Here is a 22,611-nt window from a genome sequence, read left to right on the forward strand (position 1 = left end):
ACCCACCAGGCTCTTCTTGAGAGCCCCCTCCTATTCTTGGAATCTATAGCAAGTGACAGGCAGCCTGGAGAGCAACAGGTGGAGGCTGGCAAAGGGCTTTCTGCCCTGCCAGAGGGCAGGATGGGGCCTCAGCTGGGCCTTGTGGGGCTGCCTGATGGCTGGCTTCTCCAACATGGGGGAATTCCCCTCCTGCCTCAGAGTCAGCTCCGCCCAGCCCTCCTTCCTGCAGAAGCTCAGAAAGCCCAGCAGCCTTCACAGGGACACAGGGACGCATGGCCACACTCACTGCGCACATCCCCTGATTTCCTCGTGCTTCCTCCTCAGGTGAGTGACCTGGGCTGGGGGTAGGTGTGACAGCCTAGGTGACAGAACTCATCACAGGGTGATGCAGAGGCCACCAGACCTTCCCAGCTGTGTGTCAGTAACTGCCTGGCCTCCCCTTCTCTGCCAGCTGGGGTCCTTTGCTGTCCAGCCTAGCTTGGTGGGCACACCTAGGGCCTTGAATTCTGTGCCTCTGTTCTTTGCTTAGCCTCCTTTGCCTCCTCTGATCTCTATCTCTGGTTCTTACACTTGTTCTATTTCCTCAACCAATCTACTCTCCAAATGTCTGTAACTTTTCCAAATGGAAGAAAAAGAGAGGCGTATTTCTGTACTATTCCTCCTTCTGAGGTGGGGAAGAAGACTCCTTTTTTCCTCTCTCACGTATTTTCCGTGTGTGAGAGGACAGGCTTGCATCTGTGTCGAGTTCACAGGAGCCAGTACATATTGGTCCACGGGAGTGTTTATGTTTGTGGATGGTCTGGGTGTCTGTGTCTGCGAGTATGAATTTCGAGGTGCATGGTGTGGGATCAGCTGGGCAATTTGAAAGTCTAAACCCAAATAAGGAGGCCAGGTAAAGCCCATCTTGCTCCCTGGGAGGCCCTCCTGGACACTGGAATAGAGGGACCCCTCTCCTGTTTCTGGACTTCTTTGCTCCCAGATCCAGTGGCTGGCTCTGAGCGTGAACCTTTCACCGAGAGCTTGAGGCCCTGGGAGTGGGCCAAAGGCTGGCTGAGGGCAGTGCCGCCTTCTTTGATCACAAACAGTCCAGTTTTTCCAAAGCTGCTCAGAGGGCCAGCCCAGGGAAGCCCCTGGCAAAGGGGAGCAACGGGCAGAGGCGGGGTCTGACATTTGACAGTGGCCTCTGGGTCGCAGAATGTGGAGAGGTCCTGGAAGATGTGAGAAGGTGGGGGTAGACTGAGAGAGAACTGCTTTCCGGGCCTGGTAGGGCTTCCCAGGATTGGGAAATGTTCTGGTCCTATGGGTCTGCTTCCCCTAGGGGCTGATCTCTCCCCACTTCCAGAAAGATGACAAGGAGCAAGCTGGGATCCCAGTCTAAAGCCAGCCTCATACTCTGACCTGGAGTAGGAGGGCCAGAGGGAGAGAAGCTGGAGAAGGAAAGACCCAGGACTCCTAGAGACTGTGGGAGGGGCCTGGCAGGGCCAGTATGTGACGAGCTGGGAATTTCCCTGGTGTCGCTGTCCTTTTTTTTTTTTTCTCCTCTGATGGTGTCCTAGAAACCAGAGAATAGCAGGCAGGTTAGGGACACGGGGGAAAGAGCTGGGAAGGAGAAAAAGAAGAGCTCGAAGCTGGAGAAAAAGCCAGCGGCCATGGCCAGAGGCCAACTCCTCAGACAGTTTTCAGTGAGATCCAGGCAAAATGATCCCCAGCTGTAGGCCTGAGATCCCCTTCAGGGAAAGGAAGATCCACACCCCCTGCTGCCCCAGACCATAATTACCATGCTCTGTATCACTGGGGCAATTTCTCTCTGTGTCTGCCACAAACTGGCCCTGCTGTTGCCTTCACAGCCTTGCTTAAAAAGCTAGGGTGCAGACCATGAGCGTCAGGGCCAGAATCAAAGCCCAGACCTCTGAGGCCACCCTTTAATTCCTGTATCCTGGGAACAGGGCAAGTTGTGAATGTAAATGGTTTTGTTCTCCTTGAGGCGATGAATGAGGGCTGGAGAGATGGCTCCGTGGGCTGGGGCATTTGCTGCTACGACAGAAAGCCTGAGTTTAGTCCCTGGGACTCACATAGTAAGAGAGAAAGGACTTGTCCTCTGAGCTCCACACATTTGCTATGGCATGTGCTTGGAGACACGCAGACACTTGTAATAAATAAAGAAGTGTTAAAGGTTCTGAAGGAACACACACACACACACAACTGTGGCCTTCATGGCCTGTGAAGGTAGATAGAATTAGGCTGAGCGGTGCTGGACTGCAGACTCAGTTCATTTAGTGACATTTTTTTCAGTTGTGTATGATTTGATGGGGGAGGGGTGTTTGTCTTGTTCTTGCTGTTTTTGAGACAGAGTCTCATGGCGATAGCCCAGGCTGGCCTTACACTCTTGGTCCTCCTACCTCTGCCTCCATAAAGCTGGAGATTTGAGCAGTCACCACTATTTCCAGATGACATGCCATCTTTTCCTTTCTTTTCTTCTTTCTCTGTTTCTGGCTGGGTCTCCTGTATCCCAGGCTAGCCCCAGATTCCCCATGGAGTTGAGGATGACCTTGAGTTTCTGATTTCTCTAGGCTCCTCCTCTTGAGTGTGGGGATTACAAATGTGTAATCCCATTCAGTTCTCTGAGGTACTAGGGATGGAATCCAGGCTCTCGAGCATGGTAGGCCGGGACTCTAGTCTCATCCCCATCATTTCTCGGCAATCACCACCAGCACCCTTGAGTCCCGTTTCAGTCAGTGTCACATGTTTGACGTTCCTTATCTCAGTTAACTATCACCCAAATCTCTCTTTTTGATAAGCACACACCCAAGAGCAGAAAGTACCTAGACTCCACAGAAGGGTTTTGTATTCCGAGGTCCACTCAGGCTAAGGATCCAGGACTGTTTAACTACTCCAACCCCAGTCCCTCAGTTTCGCGCCCCCACCCCAAAAGGCTCCAAGTCTCCCAGTCTATGAGAATAAGGCTCATACTTTGATTCAAACTTCTGTTTCCAGCTGGGATTGAACCTTCGCTCAGTAGGCAGAGCACTTGTTTCCCACATGCAAAGTTATGGGGTCCCCAGGAGAGTAAAACTGAGATGTGGAGGTGCATCCCAGGACTCAAGAAAGAGAGCCACAGAAACTAGAAATTTAATGTCTTCCATCATCATGATTTTGAGGCCGACCTGGGCTACATAAGACCGTGTCTTGAGACAGTGCAGAAGGGGAGAATAAGGGGACAGCTCAGTCAGTAGTGTGGAGGACTTGAATTCGATCCCTAGAGCCCATGTAGAAAAAAAAGCTGAGTGTAGTGACCCACACGTGTAATCCCAGCACTGAGGGAGATAGAGATGAACGAATCCCCAGGGCCTGCTAGGCACCCAGCCTAATCTAATTGATGAGCCACAGGTAAGGGATCTTATCTCAAAGTACAAAGTGGAGGGCTGCTTAAGAATAAAACCAGATTGACCTCTGGCCTCCACACACCTGTGTGCCCCCCCCATACACGTGCATACTGGGGCACAAATACACATGCATGCACACACTCAACCATACACAAATATGTGTACACACACACACACACACATACAGCAGCAAACAGGTGTGCTTCCCATCGGTTGGGGTGTGGATGGGGGGCCCAGGCACTGGCCTAAAGCTCAGGGTCATACCTGCCACACATAGTAGCCTTGGCGTGGCCCTCCATGCGGCTTCAGCCTCAAAGCATGGTCATCTCTCTTCCTTCTTCTTCATATTTTGATTGCAAATTTTTCATCGCTTATTTTGAGCAGGACTGGGGGTTCGATTCTTCACAGACTACATGGGAGATGAATCATGTAAAACTGCATGTTCTGTGTGTGTGTGTGCGTGTCTTGTTGTTGATGTATGCTCATATGTGTGGGAGGTTACGCACAAGCATGGAGACCAAAAGAGGACATCGTGTACCCTACTTTATTGAGATCTGCCTTGTTCCCTTGAGGCAAGGTCTCTTGCTGAACGGGGAGTTGGCCAGTCAGTTAAGCCACAGCCATCCTCCTGCTTGCCCCCTCCCCCCAGCAATAGGGTTTAGACATACGAAAGCCACACCTTGGCTTTTTACATGAATGCTGCATATTCACACCAGGTCCTCAGGCTCGTGCAGCAGAGGTTCTTGCTCCCTAGTCCTCCCCAGCCCCTTTGTGTTATGTTTCAATGCTTTTATACCACAGCCTCCACTTCCTCCTTCTGTCACGTGATGGTACACAGTCTTTTCAAGATATGTTTTGTTTTTTGTTTTTTTTTTTTCTAACTGTGCACTTGGCTTCTTTGGAGCCTCCCTGGTAGAGGCGGTGGAGGAGGGGTGGCAGAAAGGATGGGAAGCTGTCTGCTTTAACACAAAGCAAAACAAAACACAGGCAGTGTGGTTCTCCTCCCAGGTGGGGCTTTTTGAGGGTGCTTGTTGACACTCCAGAGGAGCAAGAGGTTGCCACCTGCATGAGTCACCCATCTCCCAACTTGGAAACTCCCTTCCAGGCTACGGGATGATGGAGGATGCTGGGCTAGGGGCCCTGCCTCCTGCCAGCTCCCTGTCCCAAGTCTAGAGATGAAACCAAAGAAGACTCCATTGCTCAGTTTAGCAGTGAAATCTATTCATTTGTGTGACACACATCTGACTTCACTGTCATTTCTCAGATGTCTAATGTGTGGTGAGCTTCTGCCCTTATCTTATTAGTCTTCACAAATACTTGAAGGGGAGGTACAACTCTCCTCATTCTTTTTCAGAAAAGAGCCTGGGGTTTAGAGGCCACAGGGTAGTTAAGTGACTGGGTTGGGTTTGGGGCCTGTGCTCAGGACAGAGTACAGCTTCTATAAGGAACAAGAAAGGTGTGGGGGTAAAACTTGGTAGAGGACTCATCCAGTATGCTGGAGGCCCTGGGTTCTGTCTCCTGCACACTGAGCAGTGGTGCACATCTGTCTTCTCAGCACGTGGGAGGTAGGGTTAGAAGCATCAGGAGCTCAACATCAACCTACACAGCAAGTCTGAGGCCGGGGAAGGAGAGAGAGATCCATCTTGACCCTGTAGAGACAACATTCAGTATGGGTAAAAAGCCAACAGGACGAGGAACCAAGGCCCTGCATTCTGGTTTTGGTTGTGTCAACGTGCGTGGCCTTAAGCAATGCTGAGGTTCAAGGCATCTCTGACGGTGCAGGTGCAGTGTTCTGGAGTGAAACCAAGACTTATAAGGATAGGAAGGGTAATGACCTTGGATGGATGACTGAAACTGATAAGAAAGTTCTGGGTGTGATGGTGGAAACTTACCTTCTCCTCACTTGAGGTCTCACACAGGAGGATGCAGAGGTCTTGACCAGCTTGGGCTACATCCTGAGACCCCCACCCACCTCAAGAGAATCATCCACATGCAGGAGTTAGTTTTGTTCTCTCTCTCTGTGGGATCCAGGGATTGACCTCAGGTCCTCCGGCTGGTCAGCAAGCACCTTTACCTAATTCTGACCCGTCTCACTGGCCCCTGGGTAATATTTTACTGGTGGTGGTGGTGGTGGTGATGGTAGGTTGTGACAAGATCAGGAAGTGAACAGTCCAGGAGGAGGTGAATTGGGAATCACGGGGAAAGAGGGGGAATTGATACGTGGAACCAAGCACCCAGTTCCTCCCGCAGCCTGCCCTGGGGGTGACTGTACAGCCTCTCTTGCTGTGCCTGGTCGGCCAGTCAGGGTTAAGGTGCATGCATACTTTTCTCCATAATGTGACCTAGAATGTTGTTTTGAATGCCCGCCAGCTCCTTTAAGGTAACTGAGACACGGGCACACAAATCCTGAAAGGAGGGTCCCTGGGAGGACATAGACTTAAGTAGATGCCTGTTTGTGTCCTAGTTAATAGGTCTTTCTTTATGTAAAATAAGTGCATGTGTAAAGTAGTCCCCTAAATCTTAATCCCCAGACCCAAAGATGAAGACCTGTCAATACTTTCAACAGCTCCAGTGACAGGAAATATTTCAAACTTTCTCCTAAAATTATACTGTCTTCCCTGTTGAAAGAGCTCTTCTTTATTCCAAGGTCAAGACTTTCCTCCACCTTTCAGAATCGTGTGTGTTCACATCTGTGGAGCCCAGAGGTCAACGTCAGGTGTCTTTCTCAATTGCTTTCCACCTCACTTTTTGAGCCAGGGTCAAATGCACGCACGCACGCACGCACACACACGTGTATATGTCACCTATGTATATGGCATCTGTGTGTGCATATGTGTGTGTGAGAACGTGTGTGCATGATTTCTTTCTGGTGGAGGTGGGAGTGGGGTGTGTCTCATATATCCGAGGCTGGGCCTCGAATTCAGAATCCTCCTGCTACAGCCTCTGGAGTACTGAGACAGCAGATCCTGCAGCCGGGAACTAGAACAGACCGGCTCTTGCTTCGCTGAAGCTGAGTAGTGCCCTCCCGTGATCCAAGTGGACAAGGACCGAGCTGGAGCTGGGAGATCCGCACAGCGCCGGGAGGGCCCCTAGGTTGGAGTCCTAAACTGCTCCACCCAGAGGCGCCACTGAGGCTGTTTACATCGCAGACCCCGCCCCCGGCGCCCAACACAAGGCGCCATTGGACAGATGGCCCGTCGGTCTCCGGGGACTTTCCCAGGGGCGTGGCGTGGGCCCGGCATTTCCTGGTACGGAGCGGAGCTTAGGTTCTTAGAGTCTGGCTGCGGGCCCCGAAGCTGTCGTCCTAGGGTGAGCGGCGCCGCCGGGGGGGGGGATGGGCGGGCGGGAGGAGACCGGAGCCTGTGCGGGGCGCGCGGACTGGTGGCTGGAGTCCCGGCGTAGGGAGGTGTCGGCATCGCCGGGCTTCGGGGACTCTCGGCCCGCGGAGCCAGCCGGGTGCGCATGCGCACCGTGTGCGACGCGCTCCAGGGACCAGCTTGCGGACCCCAGCAAGCAAAGTTTGGAGGATAATTTCATCACCGTAGCCACGCTTTATTGGTCGATTTCCAGCTAGTCTTTTCTTGCTTGTTTCGAGACAAGGTCTTAATTGTGTAGCACTGTCTGGTCTGGAACTCCCTTTGTAGAACAGGTTGATCTCGAACTCGCAGAGACCCTCCTGCTTTAGCCTCCCGAGGAGGATGGAGGATGAAAAGCGCGCAACCGTATGTTGATCCAGGCTTTTAGTGTGAAACTCACCCAACTGTACCATTCAGTCTGAACATGACTGTTAATTTATACCAATTTTTGCATGTAAGGTTGTAGACAGACAGCTGGCCTGAAACATTGCCACCTGCGGGTTCCTAGGATTGATCAGGTCCTCAGGCTCGGTGGCCAGCGTCTTTATTGGCTATCTAACCAGCTCTTCTCCATGAATGTTACCTTACGTCTTCACCTCACCAGTGAGGAAACCCAGGTAACTTGCAGATTGGGATCACACGACTAGTGAGTTTTAAAGTCAAGATTTCCAAACAAGCCTTTGGGCTGCAAAGCCCCTTCATTGAGCTCCTTTTGCGCATCGCTGGAGGCGTTTGTGCTCCCAGGTTCTGGTTGAGTCTGGAACAGTGAGACTCATAGGGTGAGTTTCGGGGAATGATTTAGGAGCGATGGTTTTTTGTGCTCTGGGCTGGATTCAACAGCCTCGCACTGTGAGACGCCTCTGTGCCTCTGCGTGAGATCACGTGTGTGGAAGTGGCTGTGCTGTGCATGTATTCGTCTTGTGCCCGGCAGTGGGTGGGAATTTGGTGCTGTCAGTGAGGAACTGTTTTGGTAAGAGGGAGGGAGGGACTTTCGTGGGTGAAGCAAAAGTCTCCGCAGCGGCGGTCCCCACCCCCTTGCTGAAGAATGACCGTGTGGGAAACCCTGTGGGTTCCTGATGCATCATTTTGATTTCACAGTCAGTCAGAGTGGGATTTGATCAGCTCTTACTCATGCTGCCAACAATGAGGGGTGTGGTAGAGGGGAATTCAGACTCATGAGTGGACAGTCAGGGGCCTCTTAGAATTGCTTTTTGGTCCTGGACAGAGGACATTGTGTGAGGAGAGTGGAATACTCCAGCTAGCTAAGCAGGCTCAGTATCCCTTTGTACCTAGCAAATGGCCTGTGAAACTCACCCATAATCATAATTCTAGTAACGTTACACTTACAGATTTTTTAAACTTGTGGTTTTTACATTCAGGAACTCATTTATTTATTTTTTTATTGGGACAGAGTCTCACAGTCCAGGCTAACCTCCTGGTCCTCCTACCTCTCCCTGCTGGAATTATAGGAGTATTCTAATCATGTCTGGCTCTCATTTATTCTTTCTGACCTGATGCTAATCTCAGATTTCCGCTAGGCCCTCCGTTGTTTTTCTGTTTTGACGTTTGTTCGTTTGTACTTAAATGGGGGTGCGTGCATGGCAGGGTGCCCGTGTGGAGGTCAGGGAATAACTTTCAGGAGTTGGGTCTCTCCTTCTACTATATGGGTTTCCGGGCTTGAATTCCGTTTATCCCTCTTGGTGGCAAACACCTTTATTCACTGAGCCATCTGGACCATTCTGAACTGTGTTACTTTGCTTTATTTTGTAACAGTGTCTTCATGGCCCAGGCAGGCCTTGAATTCACTTTGTAGCAGAGGATGATGACCTTGAATCTCTGATTCTTCTGCATCTGTGTTTGCCTGCTGGGATCCGAGGCACGACAATGCCTGGTTTATGTGGTACTGGGGGTTGAACCCAGGGCTTCATTGGCGCTAGGGAAGCACTCCTCCAGCTGAGCCACACCCCTAGCCCCAAGGGCTCTTCTCTTTTTCCTCTGGCTTAGACTGTCATCATGCCTGTGTGGTGGGAAAATATTTAGGGTTGTGCTCTTTGTGGACACATTTAATCCTGTCCCTCTGAGAGCAACAGATGTGAGTGTTCTGCATATTTATATACATATGGTCAGGCTGTCCCCTCCACGTGGGTGTCCTGTGAGTGTGGGTACGGTATAGCTGGCAGTGGGTCCCTGTCCCTGGATGCCCATAGCAGCTCCCGTGGGGCCCCAGGAAGCCATGGGTCTGACTCATTCCTTCACCCCCAGTGCTACTGTGCCTTTGGCCCGGATGTCCTGGCTGGGTCAGGCCGACCTGGTTTGAGTATGACGGTGCTCTAAAGGTTGTTTGTCTGCCTCCCTTCACTGGGTACCAGCTCCCTTCTGTGCCCAGTGTGATTTGGCAGACCCTGCTACCTGCTTTTTCCCAGCTCTGTGTGTGCTCAGCTCGTTCACGTGCTGAGTCCACCTCACGCTTGGCATCTCAGTGCCCGGAATACAGTTCCCAGCCCTTCCCATGGCTGCTTTTTTCCTTATCAAGTCTCAGCTCAAATGTCACCTCCTCAGAGGGGGCCTTCCCTGCTCTTCGTATGCAAAGCACAGCTCCCTTTCGCTTTCTGACACGTTACTACTTTTCTCATTCATTTATCATGATCTAAAGTAAGTTTATTTGTCAGCCAAGTATGCTGGTGAAGGCGTTTACTCCCAGCGCTCAGGAGGCAGAGGAGGGCAGATAGAGCAAGTTCTAGGATGGATTGCTGGAGGGGGTGTTTCCCAATGTCCCTCTGAGCTTTCAGCTGGGCAGTGTTCAGGCTGTACCTGTGTGTGAGAGCCTGGCTTTGTCTTCCAGGGCTCCTCCTGGCTGGGAGCACTTCCTGACAGCATCAGGAGCTAGGGGGCAGTGAATAAGGGCTAGCCACCGTGGATGTGGCTAGAGTGTGAAGGGACGTCTGATTGGTTTAGTGGGACTTCCAGAGGTAGGTGATGTTAAGGGTGGGCCCTGGCAAAGTACAGCGCAGGGCCTAGACCTCTTAGGGGGCTAAATGGACGCAGCAGATATGGCGGGAGGTTATGGTTGGTTGGGGAGCTGCCAGCTAGGCTAGGCAGGACCCCCAAAATACCCACCCCTCTATGTTAGCTCCTGGTGCAGACCAGGTGGTTGCCGCACCCCTTGCTTCCTCATCCAGCTCCAAGTCTGCGTCATGGCAGCATGGTAGGAGATCTCTCTGCCTATTGGCTGAAGTTGTTGCCGAGGCTGTTGAAATCTCAGCCACAGGTGACAAGTGACTCTACTTCCCAGGCGTCTGGGTCGGTCACCTCCAACCCTCTCCTGGCCTGTGTTCTGTGCTGAGTCTTCTCTGAATAACTTGTCCTTTGCTCTGTCCCAAATGTTGGGCCTAGGATGTGGCTCAGTTAGCGGAGCATTTGCCCTACCATGAGTGAAGCTTGGGTTCCAGTCCCAGGGCTGCATAAATCAGATGTGTTAGTGAACATCTATAACCCGAGGGCAAGAGAACCAGAAGTTCAAGGTCGTTCTTCACTAATGTTTTGAGTTCAAGGCCAGCCCCATCTCAAAAATCCAAATGAAATGAATTCTCCAAATGGTAAATCAGGACCCTTCTTGTCCATTCCAAATGGTAAATCAGTCTCAGGACCCTTCTTGTCCATTCATTGGATGGTCCTCATTGGCTCCAGCAGGACCAGGCCTTCCTGTGCCTCCCTGCTGATGTCTCCGGCTTGCCTCTCTGCTCCCTGCCTACCTTGACCCACAGTGGGGGAGTGTTGTCATGTCCCCAGCTACAGGCAGGCCTCAGCAGCCACGAAGAAAGGAAATCTGTGTGCTTCCCACGACCTCCACAGGACAGTCACCCCAATGACTGGAAAGGATGACTAAGGAGTGGCTGGCTCCTTTCTGTTGGCTGTCCCTTCAGGGCTGCCTTCCCTCACTGACCTTGTCTCCAGGCTGTCCCCTGAGCCCTGGGCACTTTCTCTACAGAGCACAAGGGTCGACAGACCAAGGCCTCCACCTTGGCAGGTGAGTGGGCGAGTGGGGTGGAGCTGGGGAGTCCTGGCTCTGGGGAATCTGCAAACCCAGAGTCAGCTTTTGTAGGGTAATGGAGCCCCTGACTCAGGGGGCCTCAGTTTTGCTCCCACTCCGTCCACACCTGGCCTGCTCTGGGTCCCTCAGCCCTGTCCTTCACCTGGCCAGCTTTGGCTCACCACCAGTCACTGTGTTTTTGAGACAGGCTTTCTTCCCATGGCCTAGGACTCACCAGTTAGGCTAGACTGGCTGGCCAGTCAGTTCTGGGGATTTACCTACGTCCACCTTCTCAGCTCTAGGATCACAGACAGTGCCCCGAGGCTGGCCTTGCACTCATGCTGAGCTTGCGTGAGCCATCCTGCTTGGCTTATGGCTTTTTAAATTTTTTATTACATTTATTTATTGTGTATCTGTTTAAAGGTCAGAGGACAACTTATAAAGTTAGTTCACTCCTATCACGTGGGCTCCTGAGATCAAATTCAGGTTATTCCTGAGATCAAATTCAGGTTATCAGTTCAAGAAACAAGCACCTTTACCCAGCCAGCCATCACGCACACACACACACACCACCTTTAAATGTGTGTCTTGGGGCTCAAACTCAGGTTTCCATGCTCCTGTGGGAAGCACTTTACTGACTGAGCCACTTCCCAGTCCTCTCTTGAGTTTCTCCCAGCTTTAATATGAATGTGTGCGTCCCTGATCAGTGTGTTAACTGTGTTTTGTGTTCTATAAATGTGTTCTGAGCTGTCTCACTGTCCGATTCTACAACTTGCCTCTGGAGGAGAAGCATACAAATTTGCATCTGCAACCCCATTCCTTTTCACTGCTGTGCTGTATTCCCTGAGACATCTCCACAGCAAGTTGATTCAGTTTCCTTTTCATGGGCCATTTGCTGCCCTTTGAGACGAGCATTTGAGGCTCTCTTCCTGGTTGAGCCCTTCTCTCCCTAGCCTTTCCATTGCCACTGTGACTCCTGTTTGTGTTTCACATTAAGGTTTACAGACTGCTCTGTGGTTCCTACTTGGCTCACATGTGGGAAGAAGGAAAAAAAAACAAAAACAAAAACAGGCCCAGGGAAGGCAGCAGAGCCAGGCCTGACTGTAGAATTCTCTTCCTACCATATTTGGTATAAGGAGAATTCTCAAAACCTGCCATCCTGCTCTGAGAGGGGAGTTACAGGGTTGCATAAGCCGGCTGTGGCATTTGGGCGCTGAGAAACAGGCTGCTCTGTCTCTCTTGTTCGGCCCTCTTGTCTTAAGGTTGGCCTCTCAGCGGATGGTCGAGGCCACCCTGGCTCAGTGATGCCTCTTGTCAGTTCTGGGCTGAGCGGAGGAATGTGGGTATGAAGGACAGTGGGCATGGTAGATAGGCTGCCAATCATCCCTTTGGCATCCGCTGGTGACAGAACACTGGGACTGTGATGCCCTACTGTGATTAGGCCCCACTTTGATCCTCGAGGACTTGACTTGGGTAAGGCCCTGCCCTCTGGACTTGGCTCTCTGGGAACAGAGCAGGGATAGTGCTGGGTGTGGGCGCACCCAAGGCTCTTTCTTGTGCTTGTTCCTGGCCTGGGGTACATGCCTACAGTATGGATTTTTTTGGACTCTGTAGGTCCCTGCACTTGAGAGGTGGAGGCCGAAGGGTCAGGGGTTCAGGGTCATCCTTGGCTACATAACAAATAAGAGGCCAGACTGGGCCACATGAGACTGTCTCAAAGAGAAAAAAGAAAAAAAGATGGATGAGCCCAGCCTAAGGTGAAAGTTGTACCCTCCACTCCCCACCAACCATGTAAGAGCCTAGATTTCCCCTACAAAGAGTTAAGGAAGGGCTTCAGAAGACAGCAGCCCTCAGCTGTTGTCAGGCAGCAGTGGTTTGGCATATATCCTTCCACAATTTTTTGTGCATATTTAGGGTATGTGTCCTGAAAATATTATCCTGTCACACACAGTCTGCACTTGGCTTTTTATTTTATGGGCATTTTTCTGTGTCTTCACAAAGCAGTGAACCTCATGGGTTTGATTGCTATATAGTGTTTCACAGACTGACCACACCTTAGTTTCTTTAGCCAGTGTCCTTTTGAAGGCCATTCAGGATATTTTTACCTCTATAAAGCATGTAACAGTCCACTTGCCATCCAGCCCCTGTGTAGGCTGGTGCAGAAATCTCTAGAAGCCTCGTTAGAGTTTCACTGTGTAGATTCTGCTCTACTGGATAAGGGAAATAGCCCCCTAGTTTGCTTGATTCTCAGCTTGGCCTGTGGACACACAGGCTGGTGACAACATTGATAAAGGACACAGGCATCCTGATATAATTTTAAGGAGGACAGGCTGCACAGTTTTGGAAGTTTGGGCACTGCTCCGTAGCCGGTTATGATTGCCTTGGGCCTGTGGTAAGACAGCACAGCATGGCGGGAGCACATGGCGAGGGATGGAAAGCAAGAGGCATTCAACTCCTCAGCCATGAAGCAGAAAGAAAGGAGAAGCTGAGGCACCCTGGGACCAAGCTTTGTAATATGTAGGGCTTTGGGGGACATTCACTATCCAACTATAGCCGATACTTTTTTCTATAGGTGACCCAACTGTAAGAAACACATGTGGATGCCAGGGCTCTGTCAACAGATAGATAGTACCTGGAAGGGCGGAAGCAAAAGTTCCTGTGTATCTGTTCACGAGGCAATGCCTGAGCCCAGTCCCAGGGCCTGCTGCAGCTAGGATGGGGCAGGTGGTGGGACAACGCCAGGAACAAGACCTGGTCAGCCACAAGGCAAGCCTTGTGGTTCCAGACTTTATAGGCTGGCACGAGAGGAGTGAGATCTTGTTCCTTACCCTTGGGACCTGGGACGTAAGGGCCATCAGAAGTAGAATGGGAACAATGCAGGTGCCATTGTGCCAAGTGCCAAATTCAGCCTCGCAGACCCGTGTCCTCTGCTGCCTTGCAGCCCGAGATGACTGCAGGCCAGGGCGGACCAAGAGGAAAGCCAGTGCCTGGGCTCTTCTCTGTAGGGTTCCACCTCCTGCCTCCCTGGCCACTGGAAGCTGGATTGTTTGTTGTACCACAACAAGCTGTGTGTCCTCAGGCAGATGACTTAACCCCTCTGAGTCTGCTCCTGCATGCTCTCTAGGCAGGGGATCGGCCTCCTTGCTGGAAAGCCAGGATCAGCACACTCAGCTCTGGGTGAGGTGCTTTGTGTAACGGTTCAGCCAGAGCTTGGCTCATGGTGGTGCTGACTAGCTATTTCCTTTCCTTACCTCATCCTCCTGAGCACTCCTTGTGTATGTCATTTTTACCCAGCTGAATCCCAGCTCAGGTGTCAGGCAGGTGCTGTGGGACATGTGTGGTGGGGACAGTAGGGACTCCTGTAGTGTATATAGCACAGGAGAGGCAATAGGATCGGGGGGGGTGCTAAACTTGAGGGACACAGTCCCCACGTTTGGCTGGAGCCCTGCATGTTTTGTAGTAGCTGGGCCTGCAAACAGCCGTCAGCCAAAAGCCTTTGCTTCTCTGAGTAAGGTCATGGCCAGAGTCTGTAATTCATCAGACTAGAGGATAGAGCTATGGGCATGCAATAGTCCTATTAATCTCAGAAAGGTGGGATATGGCAGGAGTAGAATTCTTAGAACTGGAAAGTGTCTTAATGAATGTCTAGTCCAGTCAAGCATGGTGGCACATGCCTGTGATCCAGGACTAGAGAAGTGGAGGCAGGAGAATCAAGAATCTGAAGTTGTTCTTAGCTGTACGTGGCTGTACCCCAAGACGCAGAGAGCACAGGGAGGTCAATGAGTTTGAGACTAGCTACATAGTAAGATCCTGTCTTGGGCTGGAGAGATGGCTCAGAGGTTAAGAGCACTGGCTGCTCTTCCAAAGGTCCTGAGTTCAATTCCCAGCAACCACATGGTGGCTCACAACCACCTACAATGAGATCTGGTGTCCTCTTCTGGTATGCAGGCACACATGCAGGCAGAACACTGTAGACATAATAAATAAATAAATCTTAAAAAAAAAAAAAAAGATCCTGTCTCAACCTAACAGCTGGGGATACATCCAAGCAGCAGAGTGCTTACAGCATAGTGTGTGGGTTTTAGCCTCAGCACCACGGAACATAAATAAATAGCAGAAATCTGGGGGAAAAGCACAATGAAGTGCTTGATCCATAAACATGAAAGGGACTGAGTTTGATTCCTAGAACTCACATTAAACAAACAAACAAAGCCGGGAATGGTGGCATATGCCTTTAATCCCAGTACTCAGGAGGCAGAGGCAGGTGGATCTTCATGAGTTCAAAGGGCAGCATGGTCTACAAAGTGAGTCCAGGACGGCCAAGGCTATACAGAGAAACCCTGTTTCAAAACAAACAAACAAACAACAACAAAAAAGACCAGCATGATGGGTCATGCCTGTATTCCTAGTGCTTTGGAGGAGGAAACAGGCAGACCCCTGAGTATTCTTGGCCGCTCAGCCCAGCCAAATCATTGAACCTGCAGATCCCAGCGAGAGAGACCTTGCCTCAAAAAAAGAAGATAGACAGCTCCTGAAGAGTGACACAGAAAGTTGACCTTGATGCATGCACACACACCAGCACCCACACTCAACACACACTGGTGCACACACAAACAAGCAAATAAAAATAAAAGCCAACCAAGGATGAAGTATCAGGGTCTTAGGTCAGCTGAGCATAGTGGAGGGATCCCCTTGCCCTTTTGCTGAATACCTACAGTGGACCACATATTGAACTACCTACCTACAGTAGAATACCTGTATTATATTGTATATTTCATTGTGAAGCGCGTGTTTTCTTGTTGAGTAAACCATGTTTGGGAAATAAAGTCTGAAGTAAGAATCCTTCACCACTATGCACAGATGCACCATTTAATGTCTTCACCTTAGCCTGAGTAGGTTTTTATATACCTCTTTTGCAGATGAACAGATGAGGCTCAGAGTGGTTGTGTGATTGGCCCAGGGTCTCACAGCTGCAGGGTGCACAGAGCTGGGTCTGGGGCAGGTGAGGGTCCGGGTACAATGTGACTGTGCCAGTGCATGGCCTGTGTGTCTCACCTTTCCTGGTCCTGGGCAGAGCCTTCTTGATTTTAAGGCTGTTTTACATCTCTGTTCCCTGGCCTGCTCTAACACTTGAGGCTTGGGTCCCTTCCATCCTTACAACATCCACCTTTATCTAGTCAGGCAGCTTCTGTATGTCTCATTCAGGCTCCCTCTCCTTGCAGAAGAGGACAGGAGCCCAAGGTCATATAACAGAGGAGGGGCAGGCAGCCTCTGTTCTAGCTACACCCGTTGGCATATCACAGCTCTGCATCTGCTAGGAACATAGACCTTTGCCACCATGATATAATGTGCTGGGGCCATTTCCTTGGTGCCAGGAGACCTTATCTGTCTCCAGAGCTGTATGGCATAGCTGTCCTCTGACACAGCCAGAAACCAAAGGCCTTAGTGGGGCTTACGTCCCCAAGCTGGGCTTGGTGATCTTGCCTCTCAACAATGTCTTTTCCCCAGGGCTTTTGGGACATTCAAGTGAAAGAACATTGCCTGAAACTTAGTACTTTATAAATGCTAGTGGCTATGAAAATTAGCATGGCTTTGGGGGTCAGGAAGCTCTTCCCTTTGGTCCAGTAACCCCTCCTCCTTGGTGCCTGCTCCCATCTCCTAAGCCATTAGAAAGTAGCTGTGGCAAGGCAGCCTCAGACAGTCAGGGACAGAATGTGAGCTTAATGTGGTTCTGATCGTTCCAGCTCTCTCTTCCTTAAATGGGTCAGGGATGGGGGTCCACTCTCCTGCCTCAACCACCCTCCTGCCCGTGTATGCCCCTAGCTGCTCTCCAACCACAGTGCATTCAGAGTCACTTCATCTCCATGCTCTGTGCTTATTGGTTGACCTGTGACCCTGGGTCCTTTTCTGTCCTCAAGCCGGGCCTCTCTAGTTCCATCATGTAGCCCCAGATTCATCTAGTCCAGGGAGGGTCAGGGGGACCACCTTACTCCCTGCAGCCCAGGGCCTGCTTAGAAGGCCTGAGCTGGCTGCCTTTTTATCAGTGTCTGTCTGTTTTGAGTAAGGTGTTGCTGTTTCCCTGCAGGAAGGTCCCTTGCTGAATGGTGGCTTCTGTATAAATGGCTACTATATAGCCTCCTACTGGGCCCTGGTGAATGGAGAGTCTGTATTCCCACAAGGCCTTGTATGGCCTTGGCCTCCTTGTTCCAGACCCTGCTTGGGCCCAGAGGGAGATTTACAAGAAGGCAGGACCTGTTCTTCTTGTCTTTCCCCTGCTCTGGCCTCGGGGACTATACCACCCTCTCTTGGTCAGTTTCTCAGTCTCTGGCAGTGCCCTGCCAGTGTCTCCTGCTCCGGGGGTGAGATTGGCTTTGTTGTCTCAGGAGAACTCTTCTGGTGCTAGTCCTTGGAGTCCCCTGATCCTCACCAGCAGTGGCCTTGCTGGAAATGTGTTGGCCACTGGGCCAGAGCTTGTCTGGAAACCACTCACTAATTTCCTCCTGGCATCTCTCAGGCCACTCTTTTCTGAGTCTACTACCCTGCAGGGAGCTTGGCCCCTGCCCTAGCTCTGTTTTCCATGAGGCCATGGTGAGGTCATTGCTCTGTCTACTCTGGTCATGTTTCCCGTGAACCCCGCTTGTCAGTCCCTGCATACCAGTCCGCCACCTGGCCTTGCCTGGGTGTTTCTGGGAAACAGTGACAGTGATTCTAGAATTATGGGGCTGGCACCTTGCCACCAGGCACAACGATGGTAATCTGGCTGGGTGTTTTAAACATGGCCTCTTGAGAGGTGGGGTAAGTCCCTTCTGGCTCTGGGCCTTGAAATGGTATATTGGACCTCTGTGCTCTCTGCTTCCTCAAGAAGCCCTGGCCCACAGGTGGGCTTGGTCCCTGCTTCCCTGGAGCTTCCACCTACTGAGAAAACCACATAGAAAGTCACCAAACTGTCCCATAACGTTGACTCTGAGTCTACTGTGGACCCTAGGGAGTGGGGCTGGGAACCAGGCCACCTGCAGTTAACGGACACTCAGGGTGGCTGCAGCCTCAGTTTTCCCATTTATGAACCCTGTTCCTCCCTCTGGGATGTCCCTCCTTGCTGTGCTGGTGACTGGAAAAGAGATATGTAAAGCCTGTTTCTGCCCCAGAAGGTGTTAGGCTAATGGACAAATGCTGGCTCCAGCCAGGTGCAATCACATGGTCACGAGCATAGGTGAGCAGAGGAGGCCAGCTGGAGGTCTGAGCACCCAGCTGTCTGCTAGTCCTGCCTGCTGCTTCACCCACACTGTCTTCTTTTGCTCAAGGGTACATCAGTGTTTGCCACTCTGCAGTATGTGCTGACCTTTCAAGTTAAAAAAAAAAAAGTCCCCCCTAACCAACAATGTGGGTGTGTAGGCAGCTGTCCTTTGGCTCCCAGGGCCCAGCGGGGTGCGGGTGCCTCTTGCGGTGAGTGTTCAGCTGGTGTTTGTAAGCCCTGGAGTGGGGATGGGGTACCTGTTACAGCTTTGTTTTCCCTTCTGGCCCGGTGTGTTCCAACAGCACTCTTGGTGGGGCCGATGGCTTTGGGGCTCTGGATGTGGCTGTGGTGGTGGTGGGGGTGTGCAAGGCCTTGGGTTCCATCCCCAGTGAGAGACTAATGATTCTACACTGAAGGGAACAGTTAGAACAGGAGTTTTTTAACATATGGATATCAGCCTCTTTGGGGTGGAGTCGAATGACCCTTTCACGTGGGTCACATACCAGATATCCTGCGTAACATATTAATGTTATGATTCATAACAGTAACAAAATTACAGTTATAAAGTAACAATGAAAATAATTTTATGGGTGGGGGTTCACCACAACATGAGGAGCTGTATTAGAGGGTCACAGCATTCAGGAAGGTTGAGAACCACTGAACAAGAGGCTGTTTGGTGGCCTGTGGCTACCCTATGAATGGGCTTGAACTCTGCCAGTCTGGCCTGTGTTGAGGAGCTATGGGTTCGCACTGTGTGCATCTAGCCAAGGTAAGAGCTGTGACCCAGAACCTGGATTAGACCAGCCTTTCTAATCCCAGAAGTTGTTGAATAAATGAATGCATGCATGAATGAATGAATGTGTGAATGAATGAAGGCTACTTTACTAGGGCCTGGGACCAGAAGCCTGCAGTACTTGTAGGGTAGTTTCAAATGAAATAAAACAGATAAACAACAGCTTACGGAAGAAATGTACTTGCTACATGGTTGTTTGATGGGAAATTCTTCTGCTTAGAACCAGATGGGACAGAGCAATCCTCACCTGCAACCCAAGGAGGAAGTTGACAGTGTTAGAACATAGCCAGGGTCTCCTCCTTAACCTAGAGATCATTGACTGAGTTTAAGGCTTTTATTCCCCTCCTGGCAAGAACGAGGGGCTCCTCCAGCCCCGCAGCCAGTTTGTGCCCAAGCCATTTACTCAAGTGCTGTGTGTTTTGGGTGTTCACCTCACTACTGATACTGGGGTGGGTATTGTAAAGGGTTAAGCAAGTAAGAGCTCAGGCCTCTCCTGACTTTCCCAGATTCTCTCTCACACCCAAAACTTCACTTTACTGTACTTGTAAATGAGCCACAGTGCAGTGCACCCGCTAAAAGAAATAGATGCGCTCATAGAAGCAGAGCATCGATGGAGGTGACGGCTGTGCTATAAGTACTATGGTCCAACCAGCCTGATGTGAGCTGTTGTGTTCCGGGTCATGGGGACTGCTTTTTGGAGCCTTGGCAGACTAGAGCATCATCCCCAGAAAAGGTGACCTAAGGGCCTGGCCAGCCCTCTGATGTCTGACGTTGTCCCTACAGCCAGGTGGCCATCACAGCAGGGTTTGAACTGCCCTCATGGAAGGGAGAGGACCCTACCGGATCTACGACCCAGGGGGCAGCACGCCTCAGGGAGAGGCATCCGAAGCTTTTGAACGCCTAGTGGAGGAGAATACCCGGCTGAAGGGAAAAATACAAGGGATAAAGATGTTAGGTAAAGCAGACCGTACCCTCCCCCTGTCGGCCCTCTCCCCGCAGCCTGCAATGCCAGCTCCCTCACAAAGGCTGGCAGGTGCCTCTGCCTATCACGCTGCTGTCCCTGGGACCCAGTGTTGGCTCCTGGCATCTGTGTGCACTTCTGTAGCCTGGTGATGGCATTCCCAGCCCTGACTTTGCCCATCTCAAAGGGTATCTTTGAGGGGCCAAGAAGAAAGCATGCATGGAGAGAGGAGTATGTAGATTTGGAACCAGAATGGTCTCCCGTTGGAGAAGTGAAGTGTGTGAGATGAGGAGAGCCGGGCTACCAGGGCAGCCCCAGGACCCAGGGCTTGGATGCCAGGCCAGGAGCAGAGCTGGCCCAGAGCTCAGTGCCTGTTCTTCCAGCTTCCGCTCCTATTCCCATTGTCCAGCCCGACCCTCCCTCCCTCCTTGCCCAGCCCTGACCGCTGCACTGCATGCTCCTCCTTGGTGCCAGGTCTTCACTGACTTCCCTCCTCACTGTCCTCACACTGTGTCTGGAGGTCACTTTCTTTGTGTCCAAACTTGCTGTGGAAGGCCTAGCACCCTGGCTTTCCAAGTATTTTTTCCCTGCTTGGCAGAACCCACTTGGGATGGTGGGGGACAGCGGCAGGAGTTCGTTTCCTTTCCCCAACTGCAGAAGGGAAACAGGCTTAGAATGCAGCCAGTCCCTTGAGAACCCCTCACTTGCTGCAGGGGCTGGGGATGGGGCTGACCAGATGTGGGGGGAGAGGTGGGCAGGAAGAGGAGGCCAGAAGTGGGAGGCTTCCTTAAGCCCTCTGCCAGATTCTTCTTACACTGGCCTGTTTCGGATGGGGGCCAACACAGGCTTGGACTTACAGCCTGCACAGCCACTGTGGGAAGGAAGTCAGACCTTGTCCCGGTTTGGGGCCTGGGATGGAGAGAACCATGCACTGGGTTGGGTAAATCCATGTGCTTCTCCACCTTGTCTCTAGGGGAGCGTCTAGAGGAGTCTCAGATGGAAGCGTCCAGGCTCCGGCAGAAGGCAGAGGAGCTGGTCAAGGACAGTGAGCTGCCTCCACCACCACCTGCCCCCTCCTTGGGCTCCTTTGATCACCTGGCTGAGCTCACAGGTACCAAAAGAATCCAGAAACCCTGCCTTTTTCTGAATCCAGACTGCCCAGGCCCCGAGCACCACAGGGCAGACCCCTTCTCACACAGACCATTTTCCCTGTGCTCATCTTTTGGCTACAGCACCTGTAGGAGCTCAGATCTGTAAGGGACCTCAGAAGACTGGTGACTCCGCACTCCCAGGCAGGCATTAGTGATCTGCCACACTGGTCCATGACCGCTAAGACTTGGCCTTAGGGCTTTATTGAATGCTTATTGAATCTACAGCTGCTCTGTGGCAGGCTTGGTTCACCCCTCCCCCCTCCAGGCATGGGAGTCAGAAGTTCTCTGTCCCCTTCCCCCACTCTGTTTCAGATCAGGAAGGCTGAGGCCCAGAGAGGACTCTGGTTCTTGCCCGTTAGCCTTCAACAGTGCCGTCTGCTAAAGCAGAGGGTGACATTGACTTTGGGTTGGTCTCCAATGTGTCTTGAGTCCAGGACAAAGTCTGGGACCAAGAAAACATCTCCCACACCAGACTTGAGCACTTCCTGCTGCTGCTCCTCAGGTCTCAGCCCAGGCCCCTGTGGTACCTTCCTTTCCAAGGGTGATGAGACTTGCTGGACAGATGAGAAAGGTGGAAGTGTCAGAGCCTGTGGCACTGTTGTCAAAGGGGCATTCCAGTCCTCCCTGGCCCAGTCAGCTGTTAGTCCTCAGTGTCTGACTGGGGCTAGGTTCACTCCAAGGGCCATGAGGAAATAGTCATGGGGATTCTGTGGCAGTGGCCTCCTATACTAGGAAGCTGCTGCATTTGAGTCCAGGTTTTACAGTTGCTGACAGAGTGACGGCCAAATTGGTGACTTTGCCAAACCCTGGCTTTCTGCCTTTATGAGAAGACCATAAGGAGTGGGGCTGTGGCTCAGTGGGTACAAGGTTCACCTAGCGTGTGTGAAGCCCTAGGTTCCATCTTCAGCTGCTCCGAATAAACTGCATGGCGGCACACACCTGTAATCCTGTAGGTGGGAGTTGGGGGCAGGAAGATAAGGAAGTCCAGTGTCATTCTCAGCTGCATACTGAGTTTGGGGCTAGCCTGAGCTCTGAGAAATCAAGTTTGAGGTTAACCTAAGCCTCTCAAAAACCAAAAGAAAGCACTTTTCTAATTAAAAATTCTTTCCATATCCCTAAGGCAGGTCTAGGGGAGCAGGGGAGCCATGGCCACCGTGGAATTTTCTTAGTAAGGTATGGGAAGAGGCTCTCTCTGCCCAGGCTCTGTCCCCACTATGCAGGCCAGTCATTTCACCTAGCTTCTTGTCTTAAAGGGTCAGCTTCCCTTTTCTCTGACTCAAGAGAGAGCTCAAACAGAGGGCTTCCAACAAGTGTTCTTCCTGTGGGCTGGGTTCAGGCTTCTTCCCTTGCGGGTTTCTTTAGCCAGCCTTGATTTTCCAGGACAGGACACACAGGTCCAGGTACATCCTGGTGCCACCACTACCACCACCACCACCACAGAAAACTCCATGGAGAAGCCTGCGCCAGCCTCCAAGCCTCCATCCAATGTAAGTAGTGTTTGGACTTGTGGTTCCCTGCACTTCTTCCCACCACCTATCAGTCTGGAGTGCTGGGCGGGGCAGCTGGCTCTTTTGAGATGGATGTCGTGGTTAACATGACTAGGAAGGTCCTCATCTAGCAAGGAATTTCTCTCATTTACTGAGGGGTATAATGTCACGTGCTCACCAACAGGGCACACCGCCAAGAGGCTCAGAAACCACCTC

The 22,611-nt window shown here is 51.5% G+C and overlaps 1 protein-coding gene across 6 annotated transcripts in view; it reads left to right on the top strand.

Annotated features, from left to right (window-relative positions):
- Positions 1-235: 235 nt before the first annotated feature.
- Positions 236-22,611, top strand: part of Tnip1 (TNFAIP3 interacting protein 1) — a 48,521-nt gene continuing 26,145 nt past the window's right edge. For 2 of the 6 annotated variants that reach the window (XM_021634591.2, XM_021634594.2), the window contains exons 1-4: positions 6,561-6,692; positions 19,580-19,751; positions 20,731-20,868; positions 22,289-22,395. In XM_021634591.2, the coding sequence (XP_021490266.1) occupies positions 19,616-19,751; positions 20,731-20,868; positions 22,289-22,395 (381 nt within the window). In that variant the 5' untranslated portion in view covers positions 6,561-6,692; positions 19,580-19,615. Of the gene's footprint in view, positions 325-6,559; positions 6,693-19,579; positions 19,752-20,730; positions 20,869-22,288; positions 22,396-22,611 lie in introns of those variants that run through there. The other 4 variants (XM_021634593.2, XM_021634595.2, XM_060363690.1 and 1 more) reach the window with 4 other exon arrangements.

The sequence above is a fragment of the Meriones unguiculatus genome, chromosome 11, assembly GCF_030254825.1.
Source record: "Meriones unguiculatus strain TT.TT164.6M chromosome 11, Bangor_MerUng_6.1, whole genome shotgun sequence".
Lineage (NCBI taxonomy): Eukaryota > Metazoa > Chordata > Mammalia > Rodentia > Muridae > Meriones > Meriones unguiculatus.